A 19,508-nucleotide genomic window follows, 5' to 3' on the forward strand; every position below is an offset into this window, starting at 1 on the left:
TGTTCTGTAATTTAATTTAAATTCACATAAGTAAAAATAAACACAGTATTGAAAATACAGTATTTCACAACTGTGGTATAAAGGAAACCAACCCTAAAATTAAGAACTTAACTATATCACAGGATGGCACTATTTGCATTATACATTTAACTATACAATGGATTCCATTCCACTTGATAAAAAGCATCCACAAGAGAAGCCTGAAACAAGATGGAGCAATGACACCAGCAAATATTATGGGCCCAACTGGCAAAACCAACTGTATTGGTTGGAAACGTGGAAGAGGCCTTCATCCTGTGGTGGATAGACAATGGCTACAATGATGATGATGGCATTTTACTAAATCATCCATTAAAACCATTATCATCTTTACTGTAGCTGTGGCAGCACATAATCACACTAATTGGTTCCAAACCAAATGTTTTGAGAAATACAGTTTTCACCTATTTCCTTCATGATATCTTTCATATTCAAGGAATACTTGCACCAGAAGAGTATTGACAAGGCTTCCTTCCATCACTAGCATTTCTTCATTTTATCTGGCATATAGCATTCATTGGTGGGTTTCAAATTTTTTTACAACCTCTTCTGTGGGTGTGGCCTGCTTTGTGGGAGTGGCTTCAACTTGATGATGTGAGGACGGGCGGGGGAGGGAGCTGGAACCGGTTCTAAACGGCACTGTAGATTTGTGGAACTTCTTCTATAGAATCGGTTAGAACTGGCAGGAACCCACCCCTGACAGCATTGGACTTGGCTTAGATCAGTATTTTGATTTAATTTGGTTTGGTTTGGCGAGTGCTACCCATCTCATCTCATGCTGGATGGGGAGTCTAATTGTAAGTTTGTAAAACACAGTTTATATATATATATATATATATAAACTGAAACTGATCCTCTTCTGCCCCATTGTTGACCAGAAAATTGTATAAAATCCAACCAATGGCCCTCAAGAATTAAAAATAATAATAATAATCTAGCCTCCCTGGTGTTGGGTTCCAAGTTATAATGTATTTACTTTTGTGCCAGCCAGTTTTGCAAACCCAGACACAGTTGAGTCTTACTTGAGTCTTATGAATTGAACATAATTAAGTAAAACAAATCATTGCTTCATGAATTGTACTAAGTCATCATTCATAATGAGTCTCATTCATCTGAACAGTTTAGCCTGCTGTTTGAAGGCACCTATTTTAGTTGGCCAGCAATGGTTTATAGATTAGCACAATTTATGTTAGGCAAACCAAAGCTAAAGTAAATTGTGAAATCATATGAACAACCAATGAGGCCTGATGGTATTTTGGAACAATTCTTCATTTCCTGTTGATAAACTGAATTAAGGCTTGTGCTTTACTGTTTCATGCTCCTAAAATTTAATTATTTTGAAACAGATTGCAGATCATACCATTATAAACATTTAAGTTCCTTTGGTACTTTGGGTTTTGAGTAGTTCTTCCAAGAAGACATGAGGATTTCAACAATTTTTTTAGAGTTGAGAAATGTTGTATTAAGTGTTGGATTTCAGTACATTCAACAATAACAGCATTAATAACAGTTCAGCATTTGCTGGCTCAAGGAATCTTTGGCCACTTTAGAAAAGTTTGTTCAGCTAATTGCTTAATCTTACCCAACTATTAAAGTTGATGGATTGCCTAGAACCCTGCATAGAACTTAGCACAGAGACAAGAAAATGCTGGGCATTTAAAGTTTTCAGTTATCTTAAGACAACAGTTGAAGGGTTTCCCAGCTGATGCTTTCCAGATGTGTTAGGCTACAATTCCCATCTTTCCCAGATAGGGTAGCAGATTAAAGAAGGCCACTCTGGTATATTATAATCCACAAACATGTATACAAGACATCAGTAATGATATTCTATTCTCTTCACTACCGGTTCGGTAGCGGGAGCGTGCACGCATGTGCAGAAGGTCCATTATAACCTTCAGGATGGGTGGGCGGAGCCTCGCGCTGCTGCCACTATTGGTTCACCCAAACCAGTGTGAACCGGCAACATACCACCTCTGCAAGACATGCATGCAAAATCTTTCACATTTTGCAACAGATTTAATTCCCTAAGTGATATTGTCTTTTAAAGAAAAGGAAACTGATTTATGAAACTTGTAAAATGAATTCCAAATATTCTAATAATTTTTCTAATCTTGTTCTATTTCAGTTTGTTTAACTTTCCTTTAACCCATTACCAACATTGGGCAAAAAGAGAATATTGATGAGATAGTTAGCATTAGAGTTAACTATCACTGGCATATTGGTAGTCCCTTCACCAAAACTCTGAACAAACTACCTCAACAGTTTTATGCATAAGTATGTATGTGAAACAATAGAGAAGATAAGGTAGGGTGCTATGAGAACACCATAAGTCAAAAAAAGTCCATTAGCATTAGTTTCTAGGTTGATCAAAGAGGAGAGAAATAGTCTTTAGGGCCCCCATACTTCCAAAAAGCCTAGCTATATACCCCAGTACCGAATGTTTCTACAAGACCAAGAAATTGTTCAGGATTGCATTTCCTCAGTCTAATTTTCAGCACATCACGACAACAGTCCCCCATCTTTTTTGGCATGAAGGACTGTTTTTATGGAAGGCATTTTTTCCATGGACCGGGGAGGGGGTGGTGGCTTCCATTTTGTTTGCTCACCCACCAATCACCTCCAGATGTGCAGCCCAGTTCTTAACAGTTCTTATAGGCCATGGACCTGTATTGGTCTGTGATCCAGGGGTGGAGAACCGCTGATCTAAACACACCTAATACACCTCTCTTCTCTCTGTCATGTCCTCACAATACATATCAAATCAGTACTTCCATCTAATATTAAATCCTGGAAAATATCAGCAATTGATCTTTGATTAAAAAGCAAGACTCTTGGACTATCTCCACCTTCACTTCCGCATCCCTTAGATTACAATCTGAAAGGAAGTGAGATCCATCAAAAGTCCACTGCTTCCTCTAGCAATACTCAGACAATAGTCTCTCATTGTAGCCACCCCATCAGTTAATATAATATTTACTTTCAGACTATCCCCCATTTCACACACTGCTATTTCTCTATAACACTAAGCCACAATTAACAATATCAGAAAAATAAAACAAGTCTCCCAGTGGTGGGTTTCAAAATTTTTAGAACCTCTTCTGTAGGTGTGGCCTGCTTTGTGAGAGTGGCTTGCCGGCTATGTGACCAGGTGGGAATGGCTTGCCGGCCATGTGACCAGGTGGGAGTGGCTTGCCAGCCATGTGACTGGGTGGGCGTGACCAACTTGTAAAATCTGGTGAAACGATGTTACATTTAATTTAAAAAAAAGATTCTTATGCAGGATTAAACTAGTTGTACTCAGTAATGCATGTTTTGGGAGCCCTCTAAATCCAATTAACTTTCCACTTTATATAATCAGTCTTTGAGGGAAAGTGCTGGAAGGAAAGAGGGGCTGATTATAGGACTTGCAGTGAAGGTGAACTGTATATTCTCAAAATGATTTGCATGTATGGTGTCTGTAATAGGCAGAAGTCAAAAAGACCATTTGTGCATCATAATATTATGATGCAAGCTGACCTTCAATGATTGCATGTGATCTCACATATTAAAAGGACTGGAGTTTGCATTGTGACATGTCATAGTTTGCCCATTCCTTCTCCTGGCATACAACCATGATCAGGAATAGAGCGGATATGATATTCATTAAAAAGTATCTTTGAAGGTACATATAATGCTTACAATTTTTTGAAGATGTTAGAGTACTAACTGAAGGCGATGCCGTGACTGTGTCGGGTAGTTTTTTCTAAGGACAGGAAATCGAAAACAGAAGAGAGTTGTTACATTTGTACTGCTACGAATTCTGATGATATGGACAGAAATCATGCTTCACAATATTTTCCTACTGTGTCAGTTAGTTCAGATTTAAGGTGCTACATCTTCCAGATTCAAATAGGTTTATCCAGGAGGTCTGTTCAACATCTTAATTAAATTGATCTTCAGGGCACAGAATATTCTATCTAGTCTGTTCTTTAGACCAAAACAGAACCTAAAGTGAAGTTAGATGGATGGGGACCAAAATACATGTGGACAGAGAAACAAGAAGTTGGTTTTTCTTGTAATATAATCTTCCTAATTTTAGCAGGTAGAGATGGCTCATGTAGACAAGGGATGAGGAACCGATGGCCATCTAGATGTTGCTGAATTACAAATGGTAGCATTCCTCAGTGTTGTCCATGCATACCACAGGTTCTCTGCTCCTGATGTAGTTCACAACTTTTGAAAAGTTTTTAATATATGCTTCTTTGCTGACACAGTATATTCACAGTTGAGAACTGTAATCCCCTTATGGAATTGGCATCATGCCCTTTTTACAGCTGCTTTTCTTCTGAGAGTTCCATGAAGGTTGCTGAAAGATCTCAGTTCATGTTGCATACATACCATACTTTTTTCAAAAAACACACTAGTGCCATATCAGCATAAAAGGGTTTAATGATTTCTCTAAGGACAATGTATAAAAATATTTTGCTCCAAATGTATTCAACAACTGTGTTGCTGGAATGTTGGCCATAACACAACCCATACTCTACTCATAATATTTGCATCAATTGCAAATCTTCTAATCTCTTCTATTGGTGCCAAATACATGGTATGATAGTATGTGGACAGATTGCAGTTGTTTTTCATGTCAACTATTAGCCAGCCTGCATGAGTGATCTTATGATAATAATATGCTTTTCCATATTATTAGATATTTACAGAATAGTCTGCACAAAACATTTTGAATAAGTATGTTTTATTAAATGCTGCAGAAACCCTACCTGTTTATGAACAGTCTCTGCCAGTCCTACCAATGGTGAATGAGCAGTTTGATAAAATTTGGCATTTAGCCTTCATGGTTAGCTTTACAGTTGTGCACACACTTGCATGATGAAAAGCAATGTCCAAAAAATTGGATTCTCTTAATTCCACTCATGTTCTGCATGAGCCTTCAAGGGAATACAGTGAATAAATAGTATATTGTTCTATCATAATGAACCCCAGCAACAGTCATTGGCTTCATTAGAGATGGTGATGAGTCCCCGTATAGAAAGGAGGTTGAACAACTAGCCCTGTGGTACAACCATAACAACCTAGAGCTGAACATGCTTCAAACCTTAGCTATGAGAATGGATTTTAGGATAGAGGTGCTCCTCTATTTTACCACAATATTCGACATCACAATATCCATGGTAGAGTCCTTCATGTTTTGGGTTCTATAATTTCCTAGGGCTTGAAATAGACAGGTAACATTAGAGCCATCATTTAAAAGATACAACAAAGAATGTTCTTCCTGCATCAACTTAGGAAGTTCAGACTGCCCCAGCATCTATTGATACAGTTTTACTGAGGGATTATTGAGTCTGTAATTTGTACTTCTGTAATTGGTAAGAAACAAGACAGGTACAGACTCCATCAGAAAGTTAAGATTGCAGAAAGAAGAATTACAATCAGCCTGTCTTCCGCAGAAGACTTGTATATTGCACAGGTCAAAGGAGAGCTGAGAAGATGTCTGCAGACCCCTCACATCCTGGACATAACTTATTTCAACTCCTCCCCTTGGGATGGCGCTATAGGGCATTGCAGGCCAAAACAACTAGACACAGTGAGATTTCCCCCCTTGGGCCATTACTCTGCTGAACACCTGATTTCACAGTGCTATCTAATGTCATACTACCCATATAGTATGGCTGTAGTAGTATTATTTATCCTTCTATTATCTTCTTTACTCCTCACTCTTGTTGGTATTAGTGGAAGTGTTTTTCTTCATTGCTCCTCTTTTATGGATACATCTGAACCAGTTTCATACTACATACCTGTTTAGTAAATATTGTATTTGACCTATGAACAGATGTTGCTTGTAAATGAAGTACTATTTGTTACAGCACATGCAGCTACATTTTGTGCTGCTCACAGAAGAACCTTCACACCCTGATGGACCAATCTTCCACAATGCATTTTTTGTAACTATAATTCATTTACATTTTAGATATTATTACTTCATTGATGCCAAGTTTTAGATACCAATTTTACATATCATAGTATTTGATATATTATTAGTTTTTACATTATAATTTAATGTAGGCTGCATCCCATAGATGCAGTTATATAGACCACACGTATACTGGTAGGCATCCATTGGTGGTTTTACAAATGTATTTTAACACCTATCTTAAACTGTATTTTGTTTGTCCCTTATACTGGTCTATGATTGCAGTATTGTGGTCATACCAGTCTATGAATACAATCAGTTCAAATGTCCTTCAGAGTTGAACTGAAGGAAACAATTCAAACTGCAGCGGACAGTATATATTGACCTTATAACATGACTGACGCCAGCTTTGGTGCTCTACCCATTTCTTTAACAGTTATAAACATGCCACATCAGCATGCTATGTTATATAAATGAATGTGTCCCTGGGTATCTTATGCAATCTTAAAGATGGGGGATGACTAATGTTATTGCTTGATTTTGAATGTGAAACAAACAACAAAAATTATGTCCCCTTTGGTCATACCGATCTGGATACTTTCAAGAACTAATGGATTTAATTTTAGAGGTCTGCCTTTTAATGTTGAAAGTTAAGGGCACTTAATCATGGAAACAATTAAGATAGTAGCAATAATCACTAAACCTACTGAAATGGCTAGATGAGAGTTGTAAAAATCATGTTGCTTGGATCAGTAACTTTTCTGGACAGTCAAAATAATAATAAAAATCTAGAATTCCTAAAACTGCAGGGATCAGGCAAAGCAATTGCCAGGAATCAACACCCACTCAAAGGCACAGCCACAAAACAAAACAATTTCACCTGAGCTCATCAATCTTGTGAGATTTTGACAATCTTGCCTCACTCCAAATCCTTGCACAATCTCATGTAAGAACCCCAAAAGAACACTGAGTACTTGTGTGGAAGATTTGGTTATCTTCTGACATTTCACCTACTTTTACACTTTAAAAAATACATTTAAAATTTAGAGACTGTCCTAGATATTCTAGGGCATCATGAGAATACAGTGCTGTTGGCTCCTTTATTTCATTCATTCAAAGTTACAACCAACACAAAGTATTTTATTAGGTATATTAAATTCTAAGTAAGTGTGTACAAATATGCACTTTCATCTCTGACATACAAATAGCACACAAAAAAACTCTTCAGTTATGAACAAACCATAATGTTTATTTCATAAGAAAACCTCTGCCCAACCATCATTACATCAGCATTGTGCTAATTAACAGATACTAGAAATCACTGGCTACAAAAGAATGAAGCGACAGGTGGAATAATATGCAGTTAAGAAGCAACAATACATTTCAAAGGTGTCACTCTTTGTAACTACAAAATCCAGGCTCCAGGCACTGGGAATAGAATGTTTTCACTCTCCTCTCCTCTGCCCAAAGAACCGTTTGTAGGCAGCAACGTAGCCATGGCGCATAGCGTAACGTTCACATGGATTATAGTCTTCACATTCCTCCCGTTGGAGTTCCTGGGTAGTCTTCCTGCGCTCTCGGATCCTGTCAACATAAGTAGGAGAAGATGATGAAAAAGCAGATTGGGGGCAGGGTGAAGAGAATTACCTGTGAACCTTTGGTAAGCTACTAAGTACCATCTTATTCTATTTTTCTTCCTGTGCCATATTTTAAATGACTCCCAGTTCTGTTCACATATTTTGCCATATAAAGTCTTTGAATAATCTTTTCAGGATTCTCAAATAGGGCAGATGTTTCCCAAAGTAAGAGCTAAAATCCCTGTAAGTAGAATCTACCCATTAAAAACAAACTTGTGAATTGGCTTTAGAGCAAGGGGAGAAACCCACGCTCTCTAAATGTTGACGCTATGAGCCCCACCTAGGTAGCCAACAGCCAGGAAAGCTTGATATTCAACAACATCTGGAAAGTGTCAAATTTTCCATGTCTAAATTAGAATAGGGTGGGCAGTCACAGCCAATAAGTTACATCAAATACAGTCTGTGGGTCTTCTGGAATTCTTAACTTGTCAACATTTGACAGAAAATCAGAGAAGAAGGTATCTATGGAAGCCAATCTTTCCCAATCGTGTGACATGACCATAGCAATGATCTCCGTCAAGCCAAAACAAAATAAATAAAATAATGTCGATCTCCATTCAAACCAAAATAAAATAAAAATGCATAGCCTCCAACCAGCAATTGGCTGCCTAAACCTTAGGTTATTTCCCCTCGGGGGAATTCTCTAGAATCATCCAACTATTTTTGTGCCAAAATATCAGTAATCAGGACAGGCTTTTTATCACTTTAATAGTGGCTGGGAGATACCATTATAAAGCTGTATGAAGAAATGGCACTAGAAAAAGAATAAGGGAGAAGAGGGCTAAATGCAATGATGAGAAATAATAGGATGATTAAGAAATTGCAGAACTGATTGACTATGCCAATCTGTGACATCCCACTTCCTCAAACATTTTACATTGCAGTTGCTGTACCTTGGCTGTTGTTGATTCTCAACTATGCACAGGATACATGTGTATCAACAATAAACCTTTCTGGATATTTTCTTCCTATGATTTGTTCCAAATGTAAGTCAGCATTCTTTGAGGAAAAGAAGCTTTTCCTCAAAGCAAGTCTTATATAATCTTTTATCTTTCAGATAATTTGAGTTCAGCTCCCATAAGTGAATCGGATAGTAAAAGTTGGGAACTGGCACCAAGACACCAGGATGATGAAGCATACCTTTCCTGCCAATAGAAGTTTCTCCTGTTCTCTGGTTGGGGTCTCATAAAGATGTTGGCATATCTTCTGTTAAGGAAAGGACCTGATGAGAAAGAGATAAATAGATAATAATTGTTGATATATCATAATCATAATATATAAATCAAAATATAACAGCTTGATGTACACCCACCCACCCCATCTATCCTGTGCTTGTCCTTTTGACATTGGTTTCCCCATATGAGATAGCCAGGCCTATTGTTTTCTTCTGTTCAGTGCAAGCCTTCTGTTATTAATAAAAAGGAATGGCTTTTCTGTTGCATGATTTTCCATAGGAGCTTCCAACTCATTCTCACCGCCTACACAAAGTATCTGAGGAAGGATTGTTTATTTTAGTACAAATCCTGTTACATAAGAATGCAAGAGTCCAGATGACTGAGAGCAAGGATCTAGTCCAACTTTTTGATACCTTGGGAAGCTAATAAACAGAACACAAGGACTAGAAAACCTTTCAGGTTTTTGAGCCTGCATTTGAGTGTTATCCACTTGCATATAAACTAGCTGTTGTGTTTTGATTTTTCAGTAATTATCTCTCTCCAGAAGGTAAAAGCACATTTATTTATTTATTTTTCATATTTCTTAATCTCTCATCTCTTCCAGATTATTTTCCCATTTTCCTCTCCAGCTTTTTGAAATAGTTCCAGTATTTAAGGCATTTCAGTAACAATTAGATCTCTCTCCAGTCTCATGGAGAGATCAGCAATCACCAGTCTATTAAAACAATATTCTATGATCACTCAAGGTGAAAGATTTATGATTATGCTAATGATAGTAAGATTCTGATTGAGAATATTGACAAATGAGCTGCTTTGGGATCTAAACTAACTTTACTACCATTTATTGCATTTCATGGCAAGCTTGTTTATTTAAAAGAAATAGAAAATCAGGAAGAAGCCAGATGCAAAAGAGGCCAGATTTTTTAAATAAAATAATGTTGTGTGTAGTTGACTCCATAGAAATGAGAAGAAAAATATGTCTTCTGTTTTCCTTTCATCTTCAGTAGCCCTTCCTGATTGCCTAAAGGAAAAATTGGAAATCAGAGAACTCATTCTCTATTCTCACTTCCCATTCTTAACTATTATTGGTGCAGATAAAGGTAGAGAATGATTGCTTTGTAACACCCTTGGCACAGAAAAATCCATTTTTCTGCTTAAAGGAAGGAACTCCAGGGACAAAAAAGAGTTCTGGGGAAGAAGACTATCCCTTAATACAGTGTTTCTCAACCTTGGCAACTTGAAGATGTCTGGACTTCAACTCCCAGAATTCCCCAGCCAGCGAATGCTGGCTGGGGAATTCTGGGAGTTGAAGTCCAGACATCTTCAAGTTGCCAAGGTTGAGAAACACTGCCTTAATATAATCCAGTTTTACCATAATATTAACTTGTTCCAAGGACGTGATTGAGAGGCAAACGGATTCTTAAACTGGCAAGGTTGCTAAAGTTATCCTAAAGATCGATATGTAATTTTAAAAACTGAAAATATATGTTATGTTACTGTAAAAGTAGCTTCCTTTGAACTGATTATGGATAAAAATGAGATTTGGATCTAAAGAGGTTTAACAAAAGTTTAGTTGATTTTTAACAAACATCTATTTTTTGGATCCTTTGACAAAGTTGCTTGTAGAAATACATTGCAGGTTGAATATCTTTGTTATATGATTAAAACATCACCATTTTACAAATATTCTCCCTGTTTGTAATTCTTCCAATGAATCTATAGCAATATATAGCAATAGCAGTAGACTTATATACCGCTTCATAGGCCTTTCAGCCCTCTCTAAGCGGTTTACAGAGAGTCAGCATATTGCCCCCAACAATCTGGGTCCTCATTTTACCCACCTCGGAAGGATGGAAGGCTGAGTCAACCCTGAGCCGGTGAGATTTGAACCGCTGACCTGCTGATCTAGCAGTAGCCTGCAGTTCCCGCATTTAACCACTGCGCCACCTTGGCTGTTACCACATCTCCTAATGGATATGAATTTAATAGTCCAATCTTAAAAATGCTTCCTTGAAAGTACATTCACTGGATACAGTCCTGGGAGGGCTGTGGATATTCATTTCCTCCCTTTCAAATAGGCCTTTTTTCAGGCATAGATAAGCAAGACTTCTTGAAGTGTTTTCCCATTGTGGATGACAGGTCAGACTTGGCTTTCACTGTGTGGACTGGAAAAGTTATTTTCTTTATTTTATTGCTTGCCACCCTTTCTATGACAGATGCTATTCTTAGCTTGTTCTCTAACACAATGGTTAGTGATGTTAATTTCCAATCACTTGGCTCCCTGAAAGTATCACAAGCTTGGATGATAAGAGAACAGTTGTGCCCAAATGGGAAAAGAAAGCACAGGGGAATCTGAGTGGGCTGTTTGGATAAATTGAAGTCATGGTGAAAGGGTAAGGTTGTATTCCTTCAATTGATTGAAAAAACTTGGATTTTTTTTAAGTAACAATGAGAGATCACTTCAGATTCCCTGCAAAAACCAAACATTTCGAGAACCATATACCATAATTTCTTACTTGTAAATTCATGTGATTCGATGCTTTCATGAGACTCTGTAAGAAAATAAAGAGAAAGTGGCTTATTCAACTACAACACTATAAGAATGGAATTTTTTAAGCCAGCCTAATGAACCAGATCAAAAATCTTTTTAGTCTCCAAAAATCTGTTTCTAAATATGTCTAATTAACATATCCTCTTACAAAAGTTTAATTCCCAGTTTAGGGCAATTAATAGACTGAGCTACTTGTAGAATCAACTATTATTTTTTTAATGTATTTATATTAGTGGATGTTGTAATAACATAAATTCAGGTACAATTAATTTATCAATCAAGTGGATTGATAGAGTTCTATAGTATGTAATTGTGACATGATATTGGAATCATAAGAACATCTGAATTTGGCTTATAATTAAGGCATATTAGCATACACATATAGTCCACTAAAAAGCAGACTCATGCTTTAATTTACCTACAAAGTCTAAAAGGTTAGCTCTTATTTTGGGGTTCCAAAGATATACAATTACATTAAAAGATTAGAGTATCTTTATTCAAATAGTTCAAATGAAAAAATGTTTTACGAATTACATTATTTTTATAAAATGTACCATCATTCCAAGAATAAATATACCTTGATAACACAAACCAAGTACTATTATTTCCGTATTAGGCAATTTTATGAAATCTTGTCCAGTATTAATAAAGCACCAAGATGTTGTATACACAAAAGACACCCAAAAACAGGTAATGTAGCCCAAACTGAAATCAATCATATCTAATTATTACTCATAGCTTGACCATTTTACAGAATTGTATGTATCATGTTTCATATCAGGCACAAGAATGAGGCACAAGAATAATGAGTGAAGGGAGACACAATACATTAGCAACAAAAGGTTGACAGAGCAAAAATTATTTTAGCAAGATAAATATAAACCACTTGAAAGAACTTGTGGTTTTTTTTAGACACTGCAGGTAAGTGGAGCCAACAATCAAATATTACATTGTTTAATAAAAACCTATTTATCTATCTAAATTATCTAAAATTATCTAAATATCTACCTATTTAATTGATATCTCATTATTGGATATTCTGGCCATCTCTAAAACTTCAGAAGGAAACATTTGGAATATCTCTGCAGGATAGGTTTTTCTTCGAACAACTGCATTACCAGAATATGTTTATCAATCTCTCCAAATTAAATCTAGCACTCTCTTCATCACAGCTGAAACTCAGCTAAATTAAAAAAAAAAAAAAGCATATGCATTTTCTGCAAATTGCATCCTGCAATTTTACAAGCATACAGTGTATTTATAAGTTGTACTGCTTCTTAGTAAAACAATTAACTTTGCTGAAAACACAGATGGGTTACTACTAGAGAGTAAAGACAAAATGGGATGGTTGTATTAGATGGACAGACAACAACTGAACACTAGGCAGGAAGTATCTAGCCTGAAGTACTGGAAAAAGACTACTAAGGAAGAAAGATACATACAATACAGTGATAAGTAAACAGTGAAGTGAAAATAAAATTAGATGAGAATGTGTGCAGAATATCAACTTTCTATGATAGACCATTTTGCCACTCCAAACCCCAAAAATAAGTATTAGGAGACTGAAGACTCACTTACCATAGCAGAAAGCTGTCACCATGAGAACAGCCAGGAGTGCAAGAATGATGAGGGTCCTCATTTTTACGTCTGTTTCTTGCTTTCTGCTCTTGCCTTACTCTCTGTCTGTATGGAATCTGGCCCCAAGCTCCAAGCAAGCTGCAAAATTTAGCAATTAAATATGTATGTTTAAAACCAGCAGTAGGAAAACAAGAGTCAGCTAAACGCTGTGCCTGACACGGTCTCTCAAAGGCTGTTATAAAATATCCTCCTAGAGGGTTTAATCAGCCTCTGGTGGGAGTGGGCTTCTTTTCTTTCCCTCCCTTCCTATAGAGGGAGGGCTTCACATTTCAAAGGAAGGTGAGATATTAACACTGCATGTTCAAAAATACTGAATGTGGAGTAGAATTCCAAGTTTAACCCAGGCCCATGGGGACAGGATTAGTTTTCTCCTAAAGACAATGCTTAATTTTCTGAGTCAAAAGGGCACAATTGAAGGCTCCAAGGCCTTGTCTCTCCTGTGAAAACATAGAAAGCAGTCCATGGAAGAAATCCCTCCTCCAAGATTGCTACCACATTATAATGTGTAACAATACAGAAGCTGACTATTATTAAATGCATGACTGAAGAATAACCATATAACATAACATATTTCAGTGTAAATGTAGATGAAATCAAATCAAGTTCATATTTTTGTCCAAGTTTATATTTTTGCCCTGGTCCAACTTACCACTTTTTGGAATGCTTCCTTCAACTAAAGTGCCAGACAAAGCCCTACATCAAGAAACTATTGCGGACTGCTGGTTTTCCTGTCCTTGCCACTTTCCATGAATAACTGTTTTCCTTAGTTGACTCCCTCCAGAAATGTTGGATTGCAGTACATACATTCGCTCTCTCAAAATTAGCAGGGCTTACCATATCATCCTGGAAAATTCAGTGTTACTTTCAACTGTTGACTTCTCTTCATACTTTACTAAACCTTATTTATCTATTAAGTCAATAAGCAAGGTTTGGGATATGCCCAAGAAGGCAAATGAAGCACATGTTAATATGATAACGCTTTTGCAAAAAGGGATTTGGCACAATAAAAACATTGATGAACACCAACAACTGCGGCTCAGTTGACTTACTGAGGCAGATTGGAAAATTTGGAAGCTACATCCAGTACTACCCCACCCCTTTTATTTTTATATTCAGTAATAACAAGTTAATTTCTTATTGCCCCCAAAGTGAATCTTAAAATTCCAATGTCTTCCACTTTGTATTATTATCTAATCAAGTTGATAAACTTACATCTTCTCTACAAAACTACTAGCAATGTGGAGGTCTAGAGAAAATTCTCCTCCCTCTAGGAAAATTAGTTCCTAAGAAAAAGAGTTTTACTGTAATGTTCTGTCTAAAGGTTTGTTTTATATTCTGTGTAGAGTCAGTCAAGGATGTGACTTTCCATTTTAATCAGCCCAAACACAGTTTTACTATATCTTGCAGAGCCAATCTAAATATCACAAAAGCAACCATAAATATTGTTCATATAATGTATTCAACATACAAGGGCGGGGAAGGGATCTTCTTTTGTTGACAAAGAGGTTCACTTAAGGGCACAAAATCCTTTCTGCTTTTCATTTGCTGGCTAAAACACAAACATCTACCTTAGCTTCTTTCCCATGCTAAAAAAATGCCATAGGAGGAAAGCCATCATAGGTTCAGGGCTCCATACCTTAGAGGCAGGTTCTACTCTATACAGTCTCTGTAGCAATAAAGCTTTTCTCTACTGTACAACCAAACTCTTTAATAATTAAAAGAACAAAAGAAAAGTAATGGCAGATAAAAAGGCAGCAAGAGAAATGGGACTAGAAATCTGGGGAGGAGATACACTCGGGAGTGTGCAATGCTGAAAATTATGTGTACATACCGTGTTTCCCTGAACGTGGTCTTATTTCATTTTGACCCCCAAAATAAGCGCTTGGTCTTATTTTCGGGGAGGTTTTATTATTTTTGAGGTGCAGGAAGAGGTGAGTGTGGTCACCTCATGGCTGCTGCTGTGTTGCAATATTTTTGGGGAGGTCTTATTTTTGGGGAAGATCTTATTTTAGCACATGTGCTGAAAAGCCCGATTGGGCTTATTATCTGGGGAGGTCTTATTTTCAGGGAAACAGGGTAGAAGTAAACAGGCTACTATGGAAGATGTAGATTATGCTACAGATAGAAGAAGGATTTAGCACCACTGATCTTGTTTAGGCAGAATTACTATGTAAGGCATATCTTTCTTTTGTTCATTATGCCATCATGGTTTGTGAACCAGGGTCTCTGACTGATTTCCTTTTTAAAAACCAGAGAAAAACAGCAATGTTTGTTCTTGCAATCAGAGTCCTGATATATTTCAAAGAAGAAAAAAGAGAATTCCAGTCTACACTTCATAGTAAATAAATTATACAGGGAACACTATGATTTCTTTAATTGCTAACTTTGGTAGGACAAGCCAGTGGCTTGCCACACTATAAAAATGTGACCAATAATGAGTCATATAAATATCTGCAATAAGCACAATCAAATTGTGCTTAACTATTTGCTAAATCTTAATTCTTGGCATCAATTCAAAATCATAGTTTCTCAATCCCTTGCCTAACCAAAAATTAATGGTTTTGTAGACAGTGAACAGCAGAACTATCACAAGAACAGTTTCCACATAAAGTGACTATGGCAACATCATGCCTCCATGATACTAATTTTCAACCAGGTTTCAGTCACTTGAACTTTTACCCATTTCTATTTCTGGTTTCCTGTTTGTGAGGAGTTTCACATCATCTTGGTTCTTGCAATCCTCTTCCAACAAAGATCATCTGCTGTAGCATTTTGCCAAGCCACTGTTATTTCACAGCTCTTTAAGAAGGCAATAAAAGCGACTTGGCAGCTATTTCCCATTATTATGAGCTGCCACTGATTATTATGAGGCGTAGTGAGGTATACCACATAAAATGAATTCATGAATGGAGCTGAGTAGGCATTCCCTGTCCAGAGTTTGTTAGGAGTAGGGCAGCCTAGAAGAGCTATTAAAATAAAAGAACAAGGAAATCAAACAACAGGGCAATTTTGCTTATTCTCAATTTCCAAAGTCAGCGGCAATGAAGGCTTCCAAACTGTGTGTGCATAAAAGTGAATGTGTGCATATGTCCAGAATACTGTATAACTATCCATATGCAATATGTTTTTCTCCAAATGACATTCCTTCAAGGTCATTTTCCCCCTTGAGATGACTAGGGATGTTTATGAAGAAAGGTGTACAGAATTCCAGTATCGGGCACTCTGGGTAGATAACATCCAAAATTCCTAGTAAATAAGAATGGAAGACTATCGCTTACCTTTCCCCATAATCCCCAAACTATTTCAAACCACTTCTAAAATCGCACTGTGACCAGAAATCTCTAGTTTGCTTGCTGAACAACTCAGACAGCCAACCAGAGCAATCACGGTAGCCATTAGCCCATGAGACCCTACAGTCCTCCAAGCTTCGGCAGTGGTTTCCCTTCCACTCCTTTTAGCCCTGCATCTCTGAGATTAAAGTAGCAAAAATGCCCTTTAAAATATTAACTTGCCATGGTAAGGACTTGTTTATATTCCACTTTGTCTATGTGGATTTTATCAGCTGACTGTGTATCATAGCTAACCTGCATCTCTCCTGGCCTCCTGCTGAGAAAGACAACTGTAATTGGGGGAGGGGATAGTGAGTTTTAGCTCCCGTTGCAACTGGTATGCTGCAACGGGAGCCGGGCATGCACCACTGGCACATGTGCTGTGCACACATGCACACCCACTCTCTACGATGCTCCAGCTGCTCGGCGGAGCTTCGCACAGGCCCTCAAAAGCACCATTGCAGTACGGTGGCTCTGCTTCCAGCAGGCACCGGTACACACATACCAGGGCATACTGCCTACAACTCACGACTGGGGGGGGGGAGAGAAACAGAGGCAAAAAGAGCTATTGGAAGAGTTCTGAGTGGGAGAGGACAAGGAGGCTCAGAGTTTCAGAACCTCAGAGTGTTGCAGGGGTCTTTGCAAACAGACCTTTGCTTTCAGAGGAAGCTATCAAGACATGCTTGGAGAGAAAATAGTGGCTCACCACAACACCATCTATGGTTTATCTGATCTTTTCTTCCTCTCAGATTGTCCATCCATCCATCATCATGCTTATTGTGAAATGCATAGAAATATAGATGGACTTTTTAAAATACCGTATTTTTATTTTAAGCATTTTTCTCACATCATGTCTCATACTTCCCAAAGCAAATAATGTAAAGTTTAGTCAAGCAGGATAAATTTTCAGAGGGAAAAATATCTGGGTTCGTATCATCATTTTCATTAACTTTGATAAGCAATGCTTTGGGGTTGTATTGGTTCTGGTTTATAATTATTATTTACAGAATTCTTTGCCAAATGATACTATTTTTGCGTTTGACCCATAATTAATGGGAGTATATCTTAATAGTGTTCATTAAAATTAACTGGCTAATTATAGGCAGCTTACTATGATGCTAAAATCAGAGGTTAAAAATGATTTGGGAAATATGGAATATCCAGCAACATTTTAATGCAAATTAAACTTTATGTTCTTTTTAAAAAGTGAAGAACATATTAATTTTAAGCAAGTTATATAACTTACCTTCCTTGCTGCTGAATTACACTTCTCATCCAACCTACTTAGCATGCTTCAAATATTAAATATTAAGGTATCCTGGGAATTGTAGTTTAGCTACAGTATTAGAGTCATATGTTCCTTATCCCAATTCTAAGCAACAAATCATTCAATTCTGAGGCTCAAATCATTTTTATTTGAAAATGAAAAGTTTACTATCACAGATAACATGCAGTACTGTGCACATTTAAAATATTAAAATATTCAGAACCACTCTAATTTCATATCCTTTTCTCTCCTATTAGAATTATAAACCAATATTTCTAGTGTTAATTCCAGCATTTACTTTCACTAACAATCCTGCATTTTAATAGAGCAAAGGGAGCCCTTTGGAATTTATTCCCTTGAAATTATTCATGATCACAATATTGTGTGTGTGTATGTACGTACGTACATACATACATACATACATACATACATACATACATACACCTTTTTCTTTCTTGCTTGCTATTGCATTTGCAATTGACCAGCTCACAGATGTTAGTTAGGCTCTGCATACTCACTGTATTATAATGGTCTGTGCTGTCCTCTGTTATATGGGGCTTTTTCTGATGTTCCCAACGTTCCTAGACTCTACACTGGTAAAGTGGAGACCTTTTTATTTATGATAAGTGACCCCTCCCTCCCATTCTCCATGCAGCCTCCTCCTTCACACTGCCACCCTCTTTCTGAATATTTCCATCCCTCACTCAGGAAATCAGAAACCTCAGGAAATGAAACTAGGAGAGTGAGTGGGTGAGACAACAGAGGCTAATAGCTCCTGGGAGTCAAAACCACATCTTGGGGGCAGTGTGGCTGCATCTAAACTATCCAGGGACCTTGAATAGAGGTCTTGAGAGCAAATCACACTTTTATATGGGGACTCTCTGATGGCTGTGGTACCCTTTTATCCTTCAGTAATCATGCTCTGAAGCACAGTAGTCCTTTAAACACTTTGAGCTTAACTTGAGTCCTGGAGAGGGAGGAAAAAATAGGAGGGGGGGGGGAGTCTGAGTTTTTCTGCTTTTCCCAACCTGATTTCTCCACCTAAAAAGAGATGTTCAGGATGGAATTAGAAAATATGGAATCATGTATTTGAACTGAGTGGGAGTTTTGGCATCCGTAGGAAGCAACTTCTAAATTAGTTCCAGATGAATGAATGTTTAAAGAAATCCATTACGCATGTAATGACAGAATGAACAATCCATGCCATTTTGGACAAGCATAACAAATGGAACAATTGGACTCCTCATCCAAATCTCATTAAAAAGAGAGAAAAAAATCCTCTCTCCATGCTCAGAGTTAAATGCCTTAACTTGTGGAAAGAAACCACCTGGCTAGGTATTTATAAGTGCACCTGGAGGCTATTTTCAATCTAATAACATTTTTATATTAGTAATAAACACCCTTCAGATGTATTTGTTCAATATAACAAATATTGAACAAATCAAAACTTTGGCATCTCTACTTTCCTTTCATAAGAAGAACATCCAGACCATGGTTTGCTTTACTTCTGAGTGGGTACCAATTTGGACACATTAGATATTTCCCAGAGACTGGCATTCATTGCAACTATGGCAAAGTGTACTGCTTGCCTGCTAATTTCTTACAGTTATGGCAAACAGTGCAGGATAAATATCTGAACAACATCTAGAGGATTAATATAGTGCTCCTTTTTTTTTTTTTTTTTTTAGAAAAGCCCAATTGTTCTATACAAGGTCACTTCCAGACATAAAAGGTAACCCAAGGAAAGTACATCTTAAGGCCCTTCCGTTGATCTAGCTTGATAAGAGGTTTCAGAGCTTACGGTTTGCATAGGCTACCTGGTGCCCATTAGATTAAAATATAAAGGAAATTGGTATACTGATTTGTTCACAATAAATGTTTAAAAAGTACTGATTTCTTTTTTACAAATAATTATTAAGTTTCAGCGAAAACTATAAATGCTTTTCTTAGCTTCCCTTCAATTA

The 19,508-nt window shown here is 37.1% G+C and overlaps 1 protein-coding gene across 2 annotated transcripts; it reads right to left on the reverse strand.

The window, feature by feature from the left end:
* Positions 1–7,175: 7,175 nt before the first annotated feature.
* Positions 7,176–18,211, reverse strand: MGP (matrix Gla protein). Of its 2 annotated transcripts, XM_014052237.2 has the most exons (5): positions 18,063–18,211; positions 12,889–13,026; positions 11,276–11,311; positions 8,725–8,806; positions 7,176–7,531 (listed from the first exon to the last, which is right to left on the reverse strand). In XM_014052237.2, exons 2-5 carry the CDS (start codon positions 12,947–12,949, stop codon positions 7,393–7,395), a joined length of 318 nt encoding a protein of 105 aa, XP_013907712.1. In that variant the 5' UTR covers positions 12,950–13,026; positions 18,063–18,211; the 3' UTR covers positions 7,176–7,392. The 2 variants fall into 2 exon arrangements, with proteins under 2 accessions (XP_013907712.1, XP_087579406.1); XM_087723280.1 differs by lacking the exon at positions 18,063–18,211 and having other exon boundaries at positions 12,889–13,130.
* Positions 18,212–19,508: the final 1,297 nt, after the last annotated feature.

The sequence above is a fragment of the Thamnophis sirtalis genome, unplaced genomic scaffold (genome assembly GCF_051295495.1).
Source record: "Thamnophis sirtalis isolate CommonGarterSnake01/CBP01778 unplaced genomic scaffold, rThaSir2_p1.2 scaffold_9, whole genome shotgun sequence".
Classification (NCBI taxonomy): Eukaryota; Metazoa; Chordata; class Lepidosauria; order Squamata; family Natricidae; genus Thamnophis; species Thamnophis sirtalis.